General features: G+C 32.5%; 2 protein-coding genes across 9 annotated transcripts in view; both read left to right on the top strand.

Annotated features, from left to right (window-relative positions):
- LOC137617273 (hexosaminidase D-like) overlaps window positions 1-20,000 on the top strand; it is a 435,862-nt gene that overhangs the window by 367,687 nt on the left and 48,175 nt on the right. The gene's annotated exons all lie outside the window — the stretch shown is intronic.
- On the top strand, window positions 11,905-19,795 carry LOC137617271 (uncharacterized). 6 transcript variants are annotated; one of them, XR_011039599.1, is made up of 2 exons: window positions 11,905-19,372; window positions 19,540-19,795. XR_011039599.1 is itself a non-coding variant. In XM_068347263.1 (2 exons), the coding sequence occupies exon 2, from the start codon at window positions 13,268-13,270 to the stop codon at window positions 18,815-18,817; it is 5,550 nt and encodes a 1,849-aa protein (XP_068203364.1). In that variant the 5' UTR covers window positions 11,905-12,229; window positions 12,397-13,267; the 3' UTR covers window positions 18,818-19,795. The 6 variants fall into 6 exon arrangements, 3 of the variants coding, with proteins under 3 accessions (XP_068203364.1, XP_068203365.1, XP_068203363.1); XR_011039600.1 differs by having other exon boundaries at window positions 11,905-19,376; XR_011039598.1 differs by having other exon boundaries at window positions 11,905-19,641; window positions 19,751-19,795.

Here is a 20,000-nt window from a genome sequence, read left to right as displayed (position 1 = left end):
GATCAAAGATAATCTGCCACTTTTATTGTAGGATTTTGAGTATTGGGTAAGGGATAAAGGATCAAGGATAATCAGATTCTTTTATTGTAGGATTTTGGGTGATGGGTAAGGGATAAAGGATCAAGGGTAATCAAACACTTTTATTTTTGTCTAAGTCAGATTTTTTTCTTATATCAAGAGTCATCAGGCCTCGATTTTGGGGGATTATGGGGAAGGTATAGGTTGGGGAGGGATTGAATGAAGTAGGAGTAATAAGAAAGGGGGCAGACCCCTTTGCTTAGTCTCTCTTATTGTCAGGTTCATGATCAGGATTACCACCCATTGCTTACGTTGCTATTTCTGTCCTAGTGTCTTCTTCTGGATCATCAGTTACTTCATGTATTTGCTCGTTCTGTGTTGAGGGTAGCGTGAATCCTATGCAATTACATGTTCTATGTATACATCATGGAAATGAATATATTTTCTGGCTAATAAGAGAATGTAACTTTACTAGCACGTTGTATTAAAGAATTTATATTTGTTATATATATATATATATATATATATATATATATATATATATATATATATATACAGTATATATATATATATATATATATATAGATATATATATATATATATATATATATATATATACATACAGTATATATATATATATATATATATATATATATATATATATATATACATACATATATATATATATATATATATATATATATATATATATATACATACATATATATATATATATATATATATATATATATATATACACACACACAATAACGACATTAATGCTTAAAGAAAAAAAAAAACATAAAATATTGTGTTTGTTCGTGTGACTTTGAGATCGATAACTGTAAATATTTATTTGTCTGAAGAACAATTATGATTTATTTCTTTTTATATGGAAAATCAATTATAATTATGCTATTGCAAGTCATGCTACCTTTATTTGATAAAGTACTAGAAACTATTTGTCTCACTGAAGAGGAAGTTATTAACTCTTAAAAATGAACGTTATAAGGAATAAGTTATGAATGTTGTATTATTTGTGCTATTGAATTTCTTTTCTCTTGCTGTGTTAAAGTTTTTTATAGTTTATATAGGAAATATTTATTTTAATGTTGTTACTCTTCTTGAAATATTTTATTTTTCCTTGTTTCCTTTCCTTACTGTGCTATTTTCCCGGTTGGGGCCCCCGGCCTTATAGCATCCTGCTTTTGGAACTAGGGTTGTAGCTTAGCAAGTAATAATGATAATAATAATAATAATAATTATAATGATAATTGGAGGAGTGTATTTGTTCGCTAAAAAGAGTAATTGTATTTTTCAATACATGCAACATCTTTACATATTTGTCATACAGAGGAAGACAGTTTAATAACATCAAGTAATCTTTTCTTTATGAAGAGAGTGTAAATATTTATTTAATGAATACTTGTTCAATGAATGCTTATTAAGGAAGGGGTGGGGCTCGTTATTAAGGTCTCACCTATACATGTGCCATACATTCCAAGCTTAAGATGGGTACTAAAGATAAATTTGCAAAAAATAGCACCTACTTCAGTCGAGCCCTTTGAGAGTCTTAAGAAACTAAGTTGTCTCGTTAAACTACTTAATAATGAGAGAAGTTATACTCACCCGTATATAATAAAGAGCTATATATATATATATATATATACAAATGTGTGTATATACATATGTATATATATACGTACATATATATATAAAGAGCTATATATATATATATATATATATGTGTGTGTGTGTGTGTGTGTATATATATATATATATATACACACATAAATGTGTGTATATGCATATATCTATGTATATATATATATATATATATATATATATATATATATATGTATATATATATATATATATATACATATATATATATACATACATACATGCATATACATATATATAGCTTACTGTTCACACTCAGCGTCATTACCAAACGCATGACTACTTGGTCTTTTCCCGTCCTTCGCGTAGGTAAAGAGGGAGTAGTCACACCGCGATGAGATGGGTACCCTGAGAGGTACACTCGGATACCACAATCTGCCTGTGCCTGTGTGTGCACATCTATGTAAATATTGAGCAGTCATTTTTGACGGTTGGGGTACACTAGTAATAATAATAATAATAATAATAATAATAATAATAATAAACTGTGACCACTCGGGATCAGATTTTTTTTTCTTTTTTTTTTTTTTACTATGCATACATTATCCAAAGTAATCTGGGGAAAATGATGAATGTTTCCCAGTCTTGGCCTTCGATAAACCCTGGAGAGAAAAGTCACGTTCAAAAGATTGATGACACTGAGGAAATGAATATTAGGCATTGGCTGCTCCGCGTCATTATGTTGTGTACTCTCTCTCTCTCTCTCTCTCTCTCTCTCTCTCTCTCTCTCTCTCAGATTATTTTGAATTAATTTCAGTCTTAGTTTCTAGTTTCTACGTGAATACTCTCTCTCTCTCTCTCTCTCTGACTAGCTTGAATTAAAGATGTTTGTAACATTACTTCAAAGAAGTAGCTACTTTTCTTTAGCCACACACACATACCGGTTGCTTGCTACAGGAACTACTGCCAATTCGAAAAATACTAATTTAACGTTATAATTTAAATCCCTTTGGAAAAAAAACTTTATTTTGTGTGTTTGTGTGTGTGTGTGTGTGTGTGTGTGTGTGTATGTGTGTGTGTGTGTAAGGCATCCATGTTACTTTTATTTTGTCAGGGTTTGTTTTTATAAAAGACTACTTCAGTAATAGTCACTCCCACCCACCCCAACCTCCCCCTTCTTCATCGACTACCCCCTCCCTGGAATGGGTTGACTCTGCCTTCTTTTGAAATGTCTGCGCTGAATTCCTTATTGTTTTCAGATATCAAGCTTTGATAAATTATTGTATTATAATCTTGGAGAGCAAGATTAGCAGACGCATAATAAGTTAATTTCTCAAAGTTCGTGTTATTTTAAAATTTCGATATTTTAAGTAGATTTATTTTTGGTCAAATAAAAGTCAGGTAGTGTATTAGTGGTCTAGTGATGGTACGAGAGAGAGAGAGAGAGAGAGAGAGAGAGAGAGAGAGAGAAAGAGAGATGTTTTTATATTAGTGCTCCCGTAATAAGACCATTGATTGATAGCCATAGATATCATGTTCATTGAGAAATTACTTACATGTTTTCTGTAGTCATTCCTAATGAATCTTACATTACCAAAAAAAGAAAAAAAAATTGTTAAAGGGTTGGGTATAAGAAAATGAGATTAATATGATAGCAAATGAAACGGTTTATGAAGTCACCTCCATAGTAAGATAGCAGTTTCAGTGGGCTCATGACAGTAATGATATAATCACCTGTTGCACGTTTATGAGGTTACTGGCATCTCATAATGACAGCTCTTCCTAATCGGGTAGTTGAATCAGTAGAACTTCAGAAAGTTCAAAGTTGCAGCAAATGTTTTTATGTTGAACAGGCTGACATAAGTCTTTTTATAGTTATATATATGAATTTTCTGTTTTAATGTTGTTAAAGTTTTTTTTTTAAATATTTTATTTTAATTTTTCATTACTTCTTATGTCGTTTATTTATTTCCTTGTTTCCTTTCCTCACTGGGCTATTTTTCCCTGTTGGACCCCTTGGGCTTATAGCATCTTGCTTTTCCAATAAGGGTTGTAGCTTGGCTAATAATAATAATAATAATAATAATAATAATAATAATAATAATAATAATAATAGCATCTCATAATGACAGAGTATTAAGTAATCCCTCGAAATTATGTATTTCGCTCAAAACAAATGATTACTGCTAGAATTGTTATTTTTTATCTTAACATCAGCACGTACAGTTGGACACGTGAGTCCCTGACACACCCAGCTCCAAAGAAGTGCGTACTGTCACACCAACACTTCGCAGCGAGTTACCAAACAGTGTTAGGAGAGAAGGAAGAGGTGATTAGTGGAGCTGCACAGTAAGGGTGTGGCTGGGTGCACTTCTTTAGGGCGAGGTATATCAGAAATTGCTGTGTCGAACTGTATCTGTTCCCTATAAGTTCAATATGCATATAATTTTACCATAATAAATACGATTAATTATTTTCTTTATTTTTCGATAATAAATGCCATTAAGATTTATCTTCATTTTACCATATTAAATACCATTAATTTTTTTCTTATTTTTACCATAATGAATACCATTAAGATTTTTCTTAATTTTACAACAGTAAATAACATTATTTTTTCTTAATTTTACCATAATGAATACCATTAAGATTTTTCTTAATTTTACAACAGTAAATAATATTATTTTTTTTTAATTTTACCATAATGAATACCATTAAGATTTTTCTTAATTTTACAACTGTAAATAACATTATTTTTTCTTAATTTTACCATAATAAATACCATTAAAATTTATCTTCATTTTACCATAATAAATACCATTAATATTTTTTCTTAATTTTGCCATAATGAATTCCATTAATTTTTTTCTTAATTTTACCATAATAAATACCATTAAAACTTTTCTTAATTTTACTACAGTAAATACAATTATTTTTTCTTATATTTACCATAATATATACCATTGAAATTTTTCTTTATTTCAATCAGGAATGGATTGTAACACGAAATATTATCAACAACGTTACAATATTCACAAAAATACCAGACAGAAAATAAGCAGTAAAGATAAAACTAATAAATAAACAAAAGTGACCACATCCCCTATCCAGTACCATGTGCGGAAGTTGACCAGTCACAAAAAAAAAAAAAAAAAAAAAAAAAAGATAACAAAAAATAGATAATGGGAACATGGGTCAGCACAAAAATAATTAACTGCTGTTTCATGAAAAAAAGTAACCTGTGTTTGAGTTTTTTCATTTCTTTTTTATTGGCTCAATAATACGCTCGTATATATGTTTATTTCTTTTTTTTAAACCTGAACTACATTTCGAATCTGGAATATTATGGTAATTTTTCTGATGAAATCAGAACAAAAAAATTCACCGCTGGTTTTGCATTATTTCTTTATTTTCTTTTTTAAAATTGGTTCAGAAATATGTTCATTGGAATATATTCTCCATAGAAAGATATTCTTTAAGGTTATATAATATTTATTACTTTTCTTGGGGGGAAAGTAACTTTAATACTAAGGCTTGCAACTTTATCCCAGATGGATGTATTGAAAAAATATAAACATCAAATCATAAGAAATATATCTGGGATGTAATTGTAATTAAATCCTTTGCCTTTTCATCAATAATACCACTTCTAACATACTCATAAACAGAAGCCAAGATACAGATATGTTCTGTAGACTCGTAAAGTGAAACATGTATACAAACAAAGTAGCAAACAAATTGAGAATAAATTGTCTTATGCCAACTTGCAATCAGATATATCTGAAGAATTATATATATGTATATATATATATATATATATACATATATATATATATATATATATATATATACATATGTATATATATATATATATAGTGTGTGTGTATGTATGTGTGTATGTATGTGTGTATGTATATACAGCATATATGTGTGTGTAAGTGTAAGATAAGATAAACCCAAGAGGTTATCATCTCATTTCAAAGATTGGCATTGGTACATGGAATAGGCACAGATAATCTATTATTCATATCCAGCCATTGTGTGAACAGGCTTTGCTGTTGACAATGTTCATGTTCAATGTATACTGAAGTCTATTCTTCTAAGCTTCGTCAGCTGAATATGAAAATATGTATTGAAAATCCGGGTATTCGTGCTGTCAGGTAAACAATCATAGTGGATTATATGGTATGTTCACCTGCAAATTAATGTCAGTGTAACTTACCCAGCCTTTCCTCAAGTGTCAGTCATGTTATTTGTGACCTCCAATAGAGAGATGTCTACGTTATTATTATTATTATTATTATTATTATTATTGGCTAAGCTACAACCCTAGTTGGAAAAGCAGAATAATATAAGCCCAGGGGCTCCAATAGGGAAAATATCCCAGTGAGGAAAGGAAATAAGGAAAATAAAATAATATATACAGTATGTTGAGGTCGATTTCTGGTAACAAAAAATAGTTTTTATTATATTAGGAGAAAACCATGAGTACTAAATTCATTAGAAGTTGGTGGTCTCTCTCTCTCTCTCTCTCTCTCTCTCTCTCTCTCTCTCTCTCTTTCTTTGTGTTTGTTTTCTTCAGTTTTTATCATTATTTGATTTTATTTCAGCTGTAACCGTAAGTAAATGATAATTGGCTGGAGATTACTAAACTGCCGATATTAGATAAATTCTCTCTCTCTCTCTCTCTCTCTCTCTCTCTCTCTCTCTCTCTTTGTGTTTGTTTTCTTCAGTTTTTATCATTATCTGATTTTATTTCAGCTGTAAGCGTAAGTAAATGATAGCTAGCGGGAGATTACTAAACTGCCGATACTAGATAAATCTCTCTCTCTCTCTCTCTCTCTCTCTCTCTCTCTCGCTCTCTCTCTCTCTCTCTCTCTCTCTCTCTCTCTCTCTCTCTCTCTCTCTCTGTATGTTTTCTTTTCTTAAGTTTGTCATTATTTAATATTATTCTAGCTGTAAGCGTAAGTAAATGATAGCTAGCTGGAGAATACTAAACTGCCGATATTAGATAAAATCTCTCTCTCTCTCTCTCTCTCTCTCTCTCTCTCTCTCTCTCAATGGATTCTTAATGGTTGAGTGTAATTTCTCCCCAGCGAGGAATTTAACTCTTAATATTCTTTCTGTCTCTCCCCCCAAAAAACATGAAAAAAAAAGAAAATAGATAAATTGTCTTAGAAGTTTTTGACAATTCACTTGAAACTCGTTCATCACAATGATTCATGTTAAAAACATTATTCTGAGTGCAGACATGCCGGAGAATCATTTATTGGAATAATGTGTTTTATCATGCCAGCTCAAGGATGTTTTTTATTTGTTGTTTTTCACATTTTTTTTTCAAGTACTTTCAGAAACATTCTAATGTAAAGTAATTTGTTTTATAGACATGAATACAAAAGTATTCGAGTGGATTTTCCTTTCATTTATTTTAATTTCCATTTGAAAAGTAACCTGAATGTTTTTTAGAATAGTGATAATTTCTATTTTTCATCATCATCATCATCTCCTCCTACGCCTATTGACGCAAAGGGCCTCGGTTAGATTTCGTTAGTCATCTCTATCTTGAGCTTTTAATTCAATTACTCTCCATTCATCATCTACCTCGCGTTTCTTAGTCTTCAGCTATGTAGGCCTGGGTCTTCCAACTCTTCTAGTGCCTTGTGGAGCCCAGCTGAACGTTTGGTGAACTTAAGTAATCTCTCTTATAGTTTCATTTCTAATCCTGTCCTGCCATTTAACTCCCAATATTCTTCTGAGGGATTTGTTCTCAAATCTGCTATATCTATTGGAGATTTTAATTTCTATTTTTATTGTCATGTAATTTGCATATGTACATAGGAGATATTCATGTATACGTTGTGATACATTAGTTATATGAATTCTATTATTATTATTATTATTATTATTATTATTATTATTATCATCACTTCCTAAGCAACAACCCTGGTTGGAAAAGCAGGATGCTATAAGCCCGGTGGCCCCAACAGGGAAAATAGCTCATTGAGGAAAGGAAACGGGAAAAATAAAATATTTTAAGAAAAGCAACAACATTAAAATAAAAATTTTCTATATAAAGTATAAAAACTTTAACAAAACAAGTGGAAGATAAATAAGACAGAAGAGTGTGCCCGAGTGTACCCTCAAGCAAGAGAACTCTAATCCAAGACAGTGGAAGACCATGGTACAGAGGCTATGGCACTACCCAGGATTAGAGAACAATGGTTTGATTTTGGAGTGCCCTCCTCCTAGTTGAGCTGCTTAACATAGCTCAAGAGTCTCGGTGCTATAGCACCTTATTTCACAATTTATTCCTTCAATGCTTCCAAAGGAAAGTCTCCAAGGTATCAAGTTGATAGTCACGGTTTCCATCGTGGCTTTGGGCTCTTGCTTTTTTTGTTCCTAGAGAGGACCCCAGGTATTGAACCTGTTCGCTTTATACCTGTACCTTCTGTTTACAGGTGGTCATGATTCCCTCGTGTAAATATTAGAAATTTGTTGACGCTCCTTATCCTGGAATAATGAACATGTATTTTGAACGCCCTCTTGGGTGAACAATGTACTATAATTTTCCGTTTAAACATTATTGTTATTATTAGTATTATTATTATTATTATTGTTGTTGTTGTTGTTGTTGTGGTTGCTGTTTTTGTTGTTGTTGTTATTATTATTATTACTAGCTAAGCCACAACCCTAGTTGGAAAAGCAAGATGCTATTATCTTTATATAAAACCCAGATAAGTTGGACATTATATAGATGTAATGGGTACGGCTATTCTGCTTATTTTTTATTAAATCAGACTGGATATATCACAGGTTTATATCTAAAGAAGACAGAAGCTTCAGTCATACTCAGTTTACGATTGAAGGCTTGCTGTGTACCATTACCGATTAGAAAAAGCAAATTGTCAGGCTAAACAGATGTGCAGTACTGTCTGAAAATTACAGTGTTATTATTATTATTATTATTATTGTTATTATTATTATTATTATTATTATTATTATTATCATTATTATAAGATGCTAAGCTACAACCCTAGTTGGAAAAGCAAAATGCTATAAGCCCTGGAGCTCCAACAGGGAAAATAGCAAAGTGAGGAAAGGAAAAAAGCAAAAATAAAATACCCCAAGAAGAGCAACAACACTAAAATAAATATTTCCCATATAAACTATAACAAAACAAGAGGATGATAAATTAGATAGAATAGTGTGCCTAAGTGTAGCCTCAAGCACGAGAACTCTAACACAAGAGAGTGGAAGACCATTGTACAGAGGCTATGTACTGTTGTTTTGCTTTTATGGTAACCATATGGGTTCTAATCTGATGTATATCAATCCTCATTTTTAGGGATGCTTGGGGAAGGCGTAAATTTGAGGATTGGGGAATAACTTAAGCTTCCCCATTCGGTTTGAAAATTTATGAGCAATATGGAAGCGATGTCATCTGTGTAGTATGACATTTATGTTTTGGCGTTTTTTATTTTCGTGTGTGTGTGTTTTTTTTTTTTCTTCTATGTTTAATCTAGAATGTAGGAGTCCTTCATATTAAAAGATTGCATATTTTTTGAAGTGTAAATTTCCAATTTACTCACTTGCAGCATTTTAGTATTATACTGTATTTAGCTTGATTAACATATTTATTCATACAAATATATACCAAAAGATTTCCTGAGAACCAGAAAGATGCAACATTCTGTCGGCCATATACACTTACTCAGACACACATTTATACATATATATATATATATATATATATATATATACTATATATATATATATACTATATATATATATATACTATATATATATATATATATATATATATATATATATAAATATATATTGAAATGGTGAACAAATATGTCAGTGATTCATACTTCCTCCCTGAAATTGTACGATAAATTTGAAGTAATTATTGCGTATAGAAAAATACGTCATGGAATTAACTATTGTATTATCTACGACATTTTTTGTACTTAAATACCAAAGTATTATAAAACAGTTGAAAAATGTCTAATGGCAGACACATAAAATACTGAAATCCACTACATCGGAAAATATATATCAACCCTCGAAATTCTATCATGACGAATAGCACTTGAAATATATCACAGAGAATAATAATAATATTCAGGCTTCCGAGATTTTGAGTATTCATCCCCATCATCGCGCGATGAATGGGCGCGTTTAGCAGAACGCTCTTTGCCGCTATTCATCCGGGGCCAGAGAAATGCCGGGATGGAAAAGCATTCGTACGTAATCAGCAAATCTGTCCTGAAGTTATGGAAAAAAATGTTCGCATTTTAACGTGTCGTTTTTTCATCTTCTTTCGGGGATTAATGAGAATCTGGTGCGTCATGGGATTATGAAGAGATTGTCTTTTTATATGTTTTTTTATTTGTCCAATTTGCTCTGGATAGTAATGAATGAATTGTCAAATATTATATTAGTGATGAAAAAAAATGGTCTGTTTTTATATTATTAGTACCTAACAACTTATCTAATCTTATATTATTAGTAATGAACAAATTGTCAAATCTTATATTATTAGTGATGAACAATTTCTCAAATCTTATAATATTAGTAACGAACAAATTGTCAAATCTTATATTATTAGTAACGAACAAATTGTCAAATCTTATATTATTAGTAACGAACAAATTGTCAAATCTTATATTATTAGTAACGAACAAATTGTCAAATCTTATATTATTAGTAACGAACAAATTGTCAAATCTTATATTATTAGTAACGAACAAATTGTCAAATCTTATATTATTAGTAACGAACAAATTGTCAAATCTTATATTATTAGTAACGAACAATTTGTCAAATCTTATATTGTTAGTAATGAACAATTTGTCAAATTTTATATTATTAGTAATGAACAATTTGTCATATCTTATATTATTAGTAATGAACAATTTGTCAAATCTTATATTATTAAAATCCACAAGGATCAACTTCAAAATCAAAAAATAATAATACGCCAGTAGACAGGAATACCAGAAAACAAAGTAAAAGAAAAATAGGAAATGATTGTTCTATGCTAACTTTAAAACCATAAGAAAAATGTACCTTTAAGTAAAGTTGTGGTTAAACCAAACTTTACATTACTCAAACTAACTTTCCAAACTATTCCTTACCATCAGCCAAAAATAGATTATTTTCGATTCTCTTTTTCAGTTTTGTTTTACATACTGGTGAGTGGCTCATTTAAAGGTTTAAAGGCCGCTCATGAATGGCAGAGGCATGGGACAGTGGCATTGCCCTATCAAGCAGGACAATGCCCTATGATTATATATACAGTACATGTGATCAGCCCCCAAGCCCCTTCTCCACCCAAGCTAGGACCTTGGAGGGCCAGGTAATGGCTGCTGATGACTCAGCAGATAGACCTGTAGGCTCCTTCAAACCCCCCCCCCCCATCCTTAGCTAATAAGGATGGTGAGGTTACAGCGACCAATGGAACGAACAAGTTTGAGCGGGACTTGAACTCCAGTATGTTTTTTTTTTTTTTTTTTTTTTTTTAAATAACCATGTATTGACCCCTAAACATATTATGAAATGATGATAACTTTCCCATTTTCCTTATCTCTCTCTCTCTCTCTCTCTCTCTCTCTCTCTCTCTCCCTCCAGTGACATTGATAGATGCCACCAATCCATCAAAAGAGAAATACAATCGGGAGATCCTATTTCATAGCTCCTGTTCTGATGGATCCGGTATCGTCCTCGTGAAGTTGCAGAATCAGTCGTCATCGTATTCCAGACGACTTCACTGCGAAACTGAAAGTGTGACCTCCGTATTAAGTGGCATCTGGTTTTTCTTCAAGGTTATATTTTCAAGGATGACTTGAAGAAGATGTTTAATGTAATTATTTGTTTGTAACTGTTGTTATTTTTCAATGTTTGCTCAAAGATCAGTGGGTTTTCATATATATATATATATATATATATATATATATATATATATATATATATACACTAGTGTGTATATATATATATATATATATATGTATGTATGTATGTATGTATATATATGTATGTATGTATCAATGTATGTATATATATATATATATATATATATATATATATATATATATATATATATATATATTGTACTGAAATTCCAAATGGAATTTGTATTTTTTCTTATTTATATTATATTTTGTTTTATATTATATTTTGTTTAAAGTAGCATGGTCACTGGAAGGCAGTTAGCTTAGTTTCAAGTATTTAACTACCCCCTTGGTTGTTAACAGCTCACTGTCTTCCTGCGGCCGTTTCTGGTTTTAACCTAACCAGCCACTAATGCTTTGCTTTCTTCCTGAGGTTGACGGAAACTTTAAGACAGTTACGAAGGAGCATTCCATCGCTAAGGGTCTTGTAACTCGAGCTCCTATTCTTGATATAAGAATACACTTTGTACAGCTACACAGTTAACGTGACAAGAACATTTTCTACATGTCCTTTGAAGTGACGAAGAGTATTATCGCCATGTAAACTTCTGTGTAATCCCGACCAGGAAGAAGCTTTCTTTCATCGCAACCCATCTCTACACGTACTTCGCCTTCGTCCCAGGATGATATCGGTGGGTCTGTAAAACTCAGGGGGAGTTTTTTTTATGTCAGTCCGAAATCATTTAGAGGGATAATGCCATCCCATTTAAATTTGACTTCCAATTATCATCGCTTACTTTTTTCAATGTTATATTTTTTCATACCTTTCAATTTAGTAACGAGTTCGTACCCTTTTCAGTTTTGTAACGACTTCGTACCCTTTAAAGGGATATCATAAATTGTACTTCGTGGACTCCAGTTTGGACTATGGGTTTATATTTATTTACATAAGATTTCCAAGGTATGCAACTTGCCAAGTGTTATAACGTGCTTCACATAATAATTTGATTTTTATATGTATTTTTATGATCGTTGTGTAGTATGTAATTTGACATTTGGTAATATTTAAGGTATTTGGAAGAAGCTGAATTACTGCGGTTCCCCCTTGCCTCACGATGTTCAACTTTGTGTATTAGCTGCCGCATCAGTAACTGGATGAATTAGGATATTTATCAAATACAATAAATTACTTAATTTTTTTCACATTTTAATTATCCTTATTTAATTCCTGGTGTTTGTAAATTAAAATTCAGCGTATGGCGACCGTGATAGGATTTAGCATTATAGGTTAGGTACGTGATACAGAACGTGAATTGCGGTGTGTTCGAGGTTTCTTCCTGGAAGGGGTTGTTATAATTTGCTTATTTCTTTAATCGATTTTTTGCTGTTCAAGAAGAGTTCAGTATACCATTTTCGTGAGTTTATCGTTTACTTGGCAACTGATTTAAAGTTTTTTGTTAACTATTTATGCGGTTCATATTTTGTTTATCCCTTTGCGAATAATTTTTTGCGTATTTGAGTGCTCCTATTTCTCGCGTTATTTTGAGCTTTTTGCTTCGTAATAATGTTGTTTGTAATAAGTGGTGTTAACTATTTTGTTTAGAAAATTTCGTTGAGTATTGCATTAATATACTTATTATATATATATTGGTGCTTGTTTGTTTATTTGTAGTTGTGTATTGTATTAATCATACTTTTTATATATTTTGGTGCCTGTTTTTGTAGTCATAATGGCTGAATTGGTAGTGCTAATTGGTCAGCGTAAGATTATTAGGAAGAAGGTTACAGATTGTGCCAACCGTTCCTCGCAGTACCCTTCATTAGAAAATACTGCTAAAGTATCTGAACGAGGTGTTCTCCTGGATTATAGGAAGCGATTAAGTGACTTGGATTCTAAAATACAGATTCTAAAATTTTCAGGAGAATTTAGAGAGGAGGATTTGGAAGCTGAGCTTTCAGCATGTCAATCTTACCATGATAAGATTTCAGGTATTTTGCCTTTGTTGGATGTAAGTGTAAGTGCTGGAAGCCCTCCACTTTCATTAACTACTGATATTGCTAGGAGTCTTTTGAGGCAACCCACTGCCCCTCTACCCAAATTCCAAAGTAAGGAAGGTGAGGATTTTTTGAAATTCATTAGAGAATTTGAATCTACGACCCAGAGTTTTAATTATCCAGACAGGGACTTGCTCTTACTTTTGAAACAACAAGTAGAAGGTAGGGCTAAATGTTTACTTGAATCTTTGGAAGCCGACAAGCAAAGTTACAACGATGCCAAAGACTTATTGACTAAGGCATTTGCCTCGACTGAATTACGAAAATCGGCTGTAATTAAGAAATTAACTTGTCTAAATCTCAAAGAAGGAGAGGACCCTTTTGTCTTCTTTTCAAAACTTAGAAATATAGTCGAAAATTTCAAATATTTGCATATTGATGTTGAGGAGATTGTTAGATATTTTGTTTGGTCTGCAATGAATGATAGATTTAAGTCTCATCTGGTTCATATCACTAATGTGACTCATCCATCATTTCAGCAAATTGTAGATAATTTCTTTACAGCATGTGAAAGGTATGAACAGGGTCAGACGAAAGGTAAATTGTCAGTCAGGGATAAAGTTGTAACTCATTCAAAGCCATTACAGGAAAAGACTAGTACTATGGCTCTTAAAACTAAGACTGTTCCCGCCAAAGCTTGTAATTTTTGTTCCAAGGTCGGTATTTCTGACAATGATCATTTAAGTTATAAGTGTACTAAGTATGCTACCCCTTCTGATAAAATTTCTTTATTAAATTTGCATAAAGGTTGTGTAAAATGTGGTAATTTTAATCATTTCACTAAAGCATGCAAGTTCAGATTTCGAAGACCCTGTTCACATTGTTCGCAGTATCACATGGAGTATCTTTGTGGGAAACTTAGTCCTGACAGGTGTAATAGTAAAGAAGAGTCTTCCAAGGAAGCAAGCAGTGGGATAGCAGTATTGCCAAATGTTACCACAGGTTCAGTTCTCCCTACTTTCACATTTTATGTAAATGGTCAAAATAAGCTTTACAGGGGTCTTAAGGATTCAGGGTCACAAAACACTTTTATATCTAGCAAGTTAGCTTCCTCTTGTAATTTAAAGTCTTTGACTACTAATGTTAAACTTACTGTGAAAGGGTTTAATGGTAAAAAGGAATATTCTACTAGTCTTGTTGAAGTTCCTATAAAGCTGGGGAATGAAATCTTTGCTATTTCTGCTTTAGTTGTACCCTCTATAAACCTGCAATTAAATTTACCTTGTCTTGGTCAGGTAGTTAGTGTAATGCAGAGTAAAAATTTTGTATTTGCTGACAAGTTTTTATCAGCCAGTTCTCAGGGCATTGATGACATTCAGCTTTTGTTAGGAGTAGATTTTTCACATTGTCTTTTGGGAAAAGATGTAGTGATAGGGAGTCCTAATTCATCTGTGTATATTGAGACTACTTCAGGAATAATGCTTATGGGGAATGTTGATAGGTTCCTAATTAATCTTACTTCACTTAATGGTAAAGACAGTTTAGCCTCGAAACCACTGGGGGGCGAAAATTCTAATGCTGAAAAAGGTACATATTATAATATCCCTTGCCATTCTTATTTTCTAGCTACTACTGTATCTATTAATGATGAATTTAACGAGCTCAATGACATGACGACAAATTGTTCATTCACTGTCCTTTCAGATAAAGGAAATATTATTGATAGAAAACTGCAAGAAGCCACTGATCAAATCCTAAATATGGAGAGCCAATTTTATTTGAACTATGATCAGAAAATTTACAGTGATGAATCTAATCAGCTCAATAATTATCTCGTGGATTACACTTTGAGAAATTTGCACACGAGAAGTGATGGACGTATAGTTGTTCCCTTGTTATGGAATGGGAAGGTATCACACCTTCTTTCGAGAAATGAGTCTCTTTCCAAGGCTATTCTTCAATCTAATTTGAAAAAGTTACTTCGTAAGAAAGGTTCCTTACAGTTGGTGGATAACTGCATAAAGGAACAATTAAATATGGGAATTATTGAACCAATTTTTGACTTGGATGTATTTAAGGCTGAATACCCTAACTATTCATTCTTACCTCATATGCCAGTTTTTAAACCAGAAAGGGAAACTACGAAATGTCGCATAGTGTTTCTTTCTAATTTGCAGGAATCCTATAAGAAACTGTCATTGTCACATAATCAATGTATGTATGCTGGGCCTAACCTGAATCAAAAGCTTTCATCTGCATTTCTTAATATTAGGTTTGATGAAAAAATTTTAATTTTTGATTTGAAAAAAGCTTTCAATATGTTGGCTTTAAGTGAAATTGATCAGTCTAGACTATTGTTCTTTTGGTTTCGGAATGTTAGCGCAGGTGATTACACTCCCGTTGCTTATAAAAATGTCAGGCTTTCATTTGGACTTCGGTGTAGCCCATTTCTTTTGATGGCTTCATTGTATTATATGTTAATTTTAACTTCCAGTAATGATTCAAGAATTGATGAACTAAAGAAACTTATTTACGCCTTAATATATATGGATAATGGTGCTATTACTATGAACAGCTCTGATGACCTAAGGTGGGCCTATAAGCAGTTAGATGACATATTCAGACCCTTTAAATTTGAAACTCAGCAGCTGATAACCAATGATATTGATCTGCAGTCTGACATAGATCAGTCAGTTCTTACTCCTGAAGTCAATAAATTGTTTGGGCTTGAATGGGATAGACTTTCGGATGATATTTTCACTAGGCCAATTAACCTTGACCCAGGAGCTAACACTAAAAGATTAATTCTTAGGTCCATTGCCTCCCAGTTTGACATTTTTGGTTTCAACTTGCCTTTATTTAACCGATGTAGGATTTATATGCATAATTTGCAGTGTCAAAAGGGTTTGAATTGGGATCAGACTCTTAACAGTCAACAGCTCAAAGACTGGAGGAATATCTGTAGGCAATGTAATTCATCGCCCCCTCTCAAAGTAACTCGGTTTGTGGGTCGAAGGGATGGTGAGTATAATATAATTGTTTTTACCGATGCCAGTTGTGACATATATGGGTGTGTCATTTATCTACTGAATGTTGAGTCTGGCAAACTTACCTTTGTTAATGCTAAAAATCGGTTGGTTAATACCCAATTGAAAGGTAAATCCATACCATCTTTAGAGATCCACGCCATTAATTTAGGAGTTGAGCAATCTATTGATCTTTATTTGGATCTTGCTGGTCCCAGTTGCATAAAACCTATAAAGGTGACAAAGATTTGTCTTTTTTCAGATTCTTCTTGTGCCCTGCAATGGTTAATAAGTTCTTCTCTTCAACTTAAGAAAATGAACCAATGTTCTACTTTTGTAATGAACAGAATCTATAGCATACAAAAACTTTGTAAAACATATCCGGTTCAATTTGGGTTTATTAATGGCAAGGAAAATCCTGCAGATATGGTAACCAGGTGCACATCATATAAATTGTTGATGAAATCTTGTTTTCTTTCAGGCCCGGACCTGACTAATATTCGGGCACCTGACATGCAGTTCACTATTCCTAAAGAGGGTTATCTTTCAGGAAATTACTTGAATATTTCTAATGTTCCTTTAGTTAAGAGAGAATGCTTGGTTAATATTTCAGATTTTTCAGATTTCAGAAGACTGGTTTTGCTGTACCGTCGGTGTATAATATGCATATACAAATGGAAGGCGAAAGTGAGAAGGGAAGTTAAGGTACAAGAAAAGAATTTTTTCTCTTTAGCTATTGTCTATTTGATTTTATATGATCAACAAAATCACTTTGCTGATGTTTTAGAACATTTTTCCAAAGACTTTACTGCAGTAAAGGATATACCAGGTATAGTTTCTCAGTTGAATGTGTTTGTTGATAACGATGGCATTTTGAGGGTGAAGAGCAAATTTAAGAATGAGAAAAAATTTCCTATTCTATTATCTAGGGACAGCCATTTGACTAAGTTAATTATACTTGATATTCATCATAAATTAGCTCATTCTGGGTGCTATGCTGTTCTCGCTGAACTCAGAAGACACTATTTTATTCCTAGAAATTTTTCATTGGTAAAAAAGATTCTGAGGCAATGTGTTCACTGCAAAAGATTTAACGCAAGACCTGTTAATTTAAATCAAAATTGTTACAGGGAATTCAGGGAAGACCCACCAGCTGTACCTTTCGGCAATATTTTCGTTGATTATATTGGTCCTTTTACAGTTAAGCTGGAGAAAGAAAATATTAAGGTATGGCTATTATGTTTTACTTGCACTTGGTCTCGTGCAGTTAATTTGAAAATTTGCAGAACACTTAGTGTGCCTGATTTTCTTAGGGCATTTTCTATTCATTGCTTCGAATTTGGCATTCCACAGTTATGCATTAGTGACCTAGGGTCACAAATAGTTGCAGGAGCTAATGTTATAACTTCATTTTTGAACGATCCCCACACTCAATTGTATTTTGAGGAGAGAGGTGTTAAACCTTTGACTTTTCAACAGTATTTTAAAGGGTGTAGTCAGTTAGGCTCCATGGTCGAGGTTTGTGTCAAGTTAACAAAGAGGCTTCTATATGGGTCCATCAAGAACAATATCCTTTCTTTCTTTGATTTTGAGTTTACTGTATGTCAAGTTGTCCACTTGGTAAACAAACGGCCAATATCTTTTAAAGAGGCTCTTAGGGATAGTGCAGCGGAAGACCTTCCTGAACCAATAACTCCCGAAATGTTAATAAGAGGGTATGAGCTTTCTTCCCTCAATATCATTCCAGATTTATCACCTTTACCTGAGGATAAAGAATTTGTTCCTTTTAGAACTACTAATGAATTTGAACAGTTGTCTAAAATTAGGAGTAAACTTTTAGATATTTACCATCATGAGTTTTTGCAAACCCTTTTAAGCCAGGCGGTTGATAGAAAGGGTAGATATCTCCCTGTAACTCATCATCCTCTAAAACCAGGTGACATTGTTTTAATTAAGGAAGATAATACGAAGATTAACAACTATCCTCTAGGTCGAATAAAGGAAACTTTCACAAATGATATTGGGGAAACTACACATGCAAAAGTTTTCAAAGGCCGTACCAGACAAGTTTGTAAACTCCATGTTAATAATCTGATACCTTATCTTTCTTTAGATGATGTGGACTTTAAGTCAAATGATTTGCACTTTAAGTCAAATGATTTGCACAACATGGACAAATTATCACCAGCTTCTGAGAGGCCTAAAAGAAAGGCTGCTGTGGAAAGCCGGAGGAAAACATCTGAAATGTTGAATTTATAAACTGATTATTTAAATTTTTATGTAGTGTAAATAATGTATTTGGTAAATCCAAAAAATCTTTTTGGATTCGTTCCCCTGCAGTGTACTGAAATTCCAAATGGAATTTGTATTTTTTCTTATTTATATTATATTTTGTTTTATATTATATTTTGTTTAAAGTAGCATGGTCACTGGAAGGCAGTTAGCTTAGTTTCAAGTATTTAACTACCCCCTTGGTTGTTAACAGCTCACTGTCTTCCTGCGGCCGTTTCTGGTTTTAACCTAACCAGCCACTAATGCTTTGCTTTCTTCCTGAGGTTGACGGAAACTTTAAGACAGTTACGAAGGAGCATTCCATCGCTAAGGGTCTTGTAACTCGAGCTCCTATTCTTGATATAAGAATACACTTTGTACAGCTACACAGTTAACGTGACAAGAACATTTTCTACATGTCCTTTGAAGTGACGAAGAGTATTATCGCCATGTAAACTTCTGTGTAATCCCGACCAGGAAGAAGCTTTCTTTCATCGCAACCCATCTCTACACGTACTTCGCCTTCGTCCCAGGATGATATCGGTGGGTCTGTAAAACTCAGGGGGAGTTTTTTTTATGTCAGTCCGAAATCATTTAGAGGGATAATGCCATCCCATTTAAATTTGACTTCCAATTATCATCGCTTACTTTTTTCAATGTTATATTTTTTCATACCTTTCAATTTAGTAACGAGTTCGTACCCTTTTCAGTTTTGTAACGACTTCGTACCCTTTAAAGGGATATCATAAATTGTACTTCGTGGACTCCAGTTTGGACTATGGGTTTATATTTATTTACATAAGATTTCCAAGGTATGCAACTTGCCAAGTGTTATAACGTGCTTCACATAATAATTTGATTTTTATATGTATTTTTATGATCGTTGTGTAGTATGTAATTTGACATTTGGTAATATTTAAGGTATTTGGAAGAAGCTGAATTACTGCGGTTCCCCCTTGCCTCACGATGTTCAACTTTGTGTATTAGCTGCCGCATCAGTAACTGGATGAATTAGGATATTTATCAAATACAATAAATTACTTAATTTTTTTCACATTTTAATTATCCTTATTTAATTCCTGGTGTTTGTAAATTAAAATTCAGCGTATATATATATATACACACAACACACATACTAGTGTACGCGACCTTCAAAATGACGGCTAAATAT

This window comes from Palaemon carinicauda, chromosome 23, assembly GCF_036898095.1.
Source record: "Palaemon carinicauda isolate YSFRI2023 chromosome 23, ASM3689809v2, whole genome shotgun sequence".
NCBI classification, from domain to species: domain Eukaryota; kingdom Metazoa; phylum Arthropoda; class Malacostraca; order Decapoda; family Palaemonidae; genus Palaemon; species Palaemon carinicauda.
This window is presented reverse-complemented; position numbering and strand designations above follow the sequence as displayed.

Excerpts from the sequence above, each read along its gene's own strand:
- LOC137617271 (XM_068347263.1), top strand. The coding sequence starts at position 13,268 with ATGGCTGAATTGGTAGTGCTAATTGGTCAGCGTAAGATTATTAGGAAG.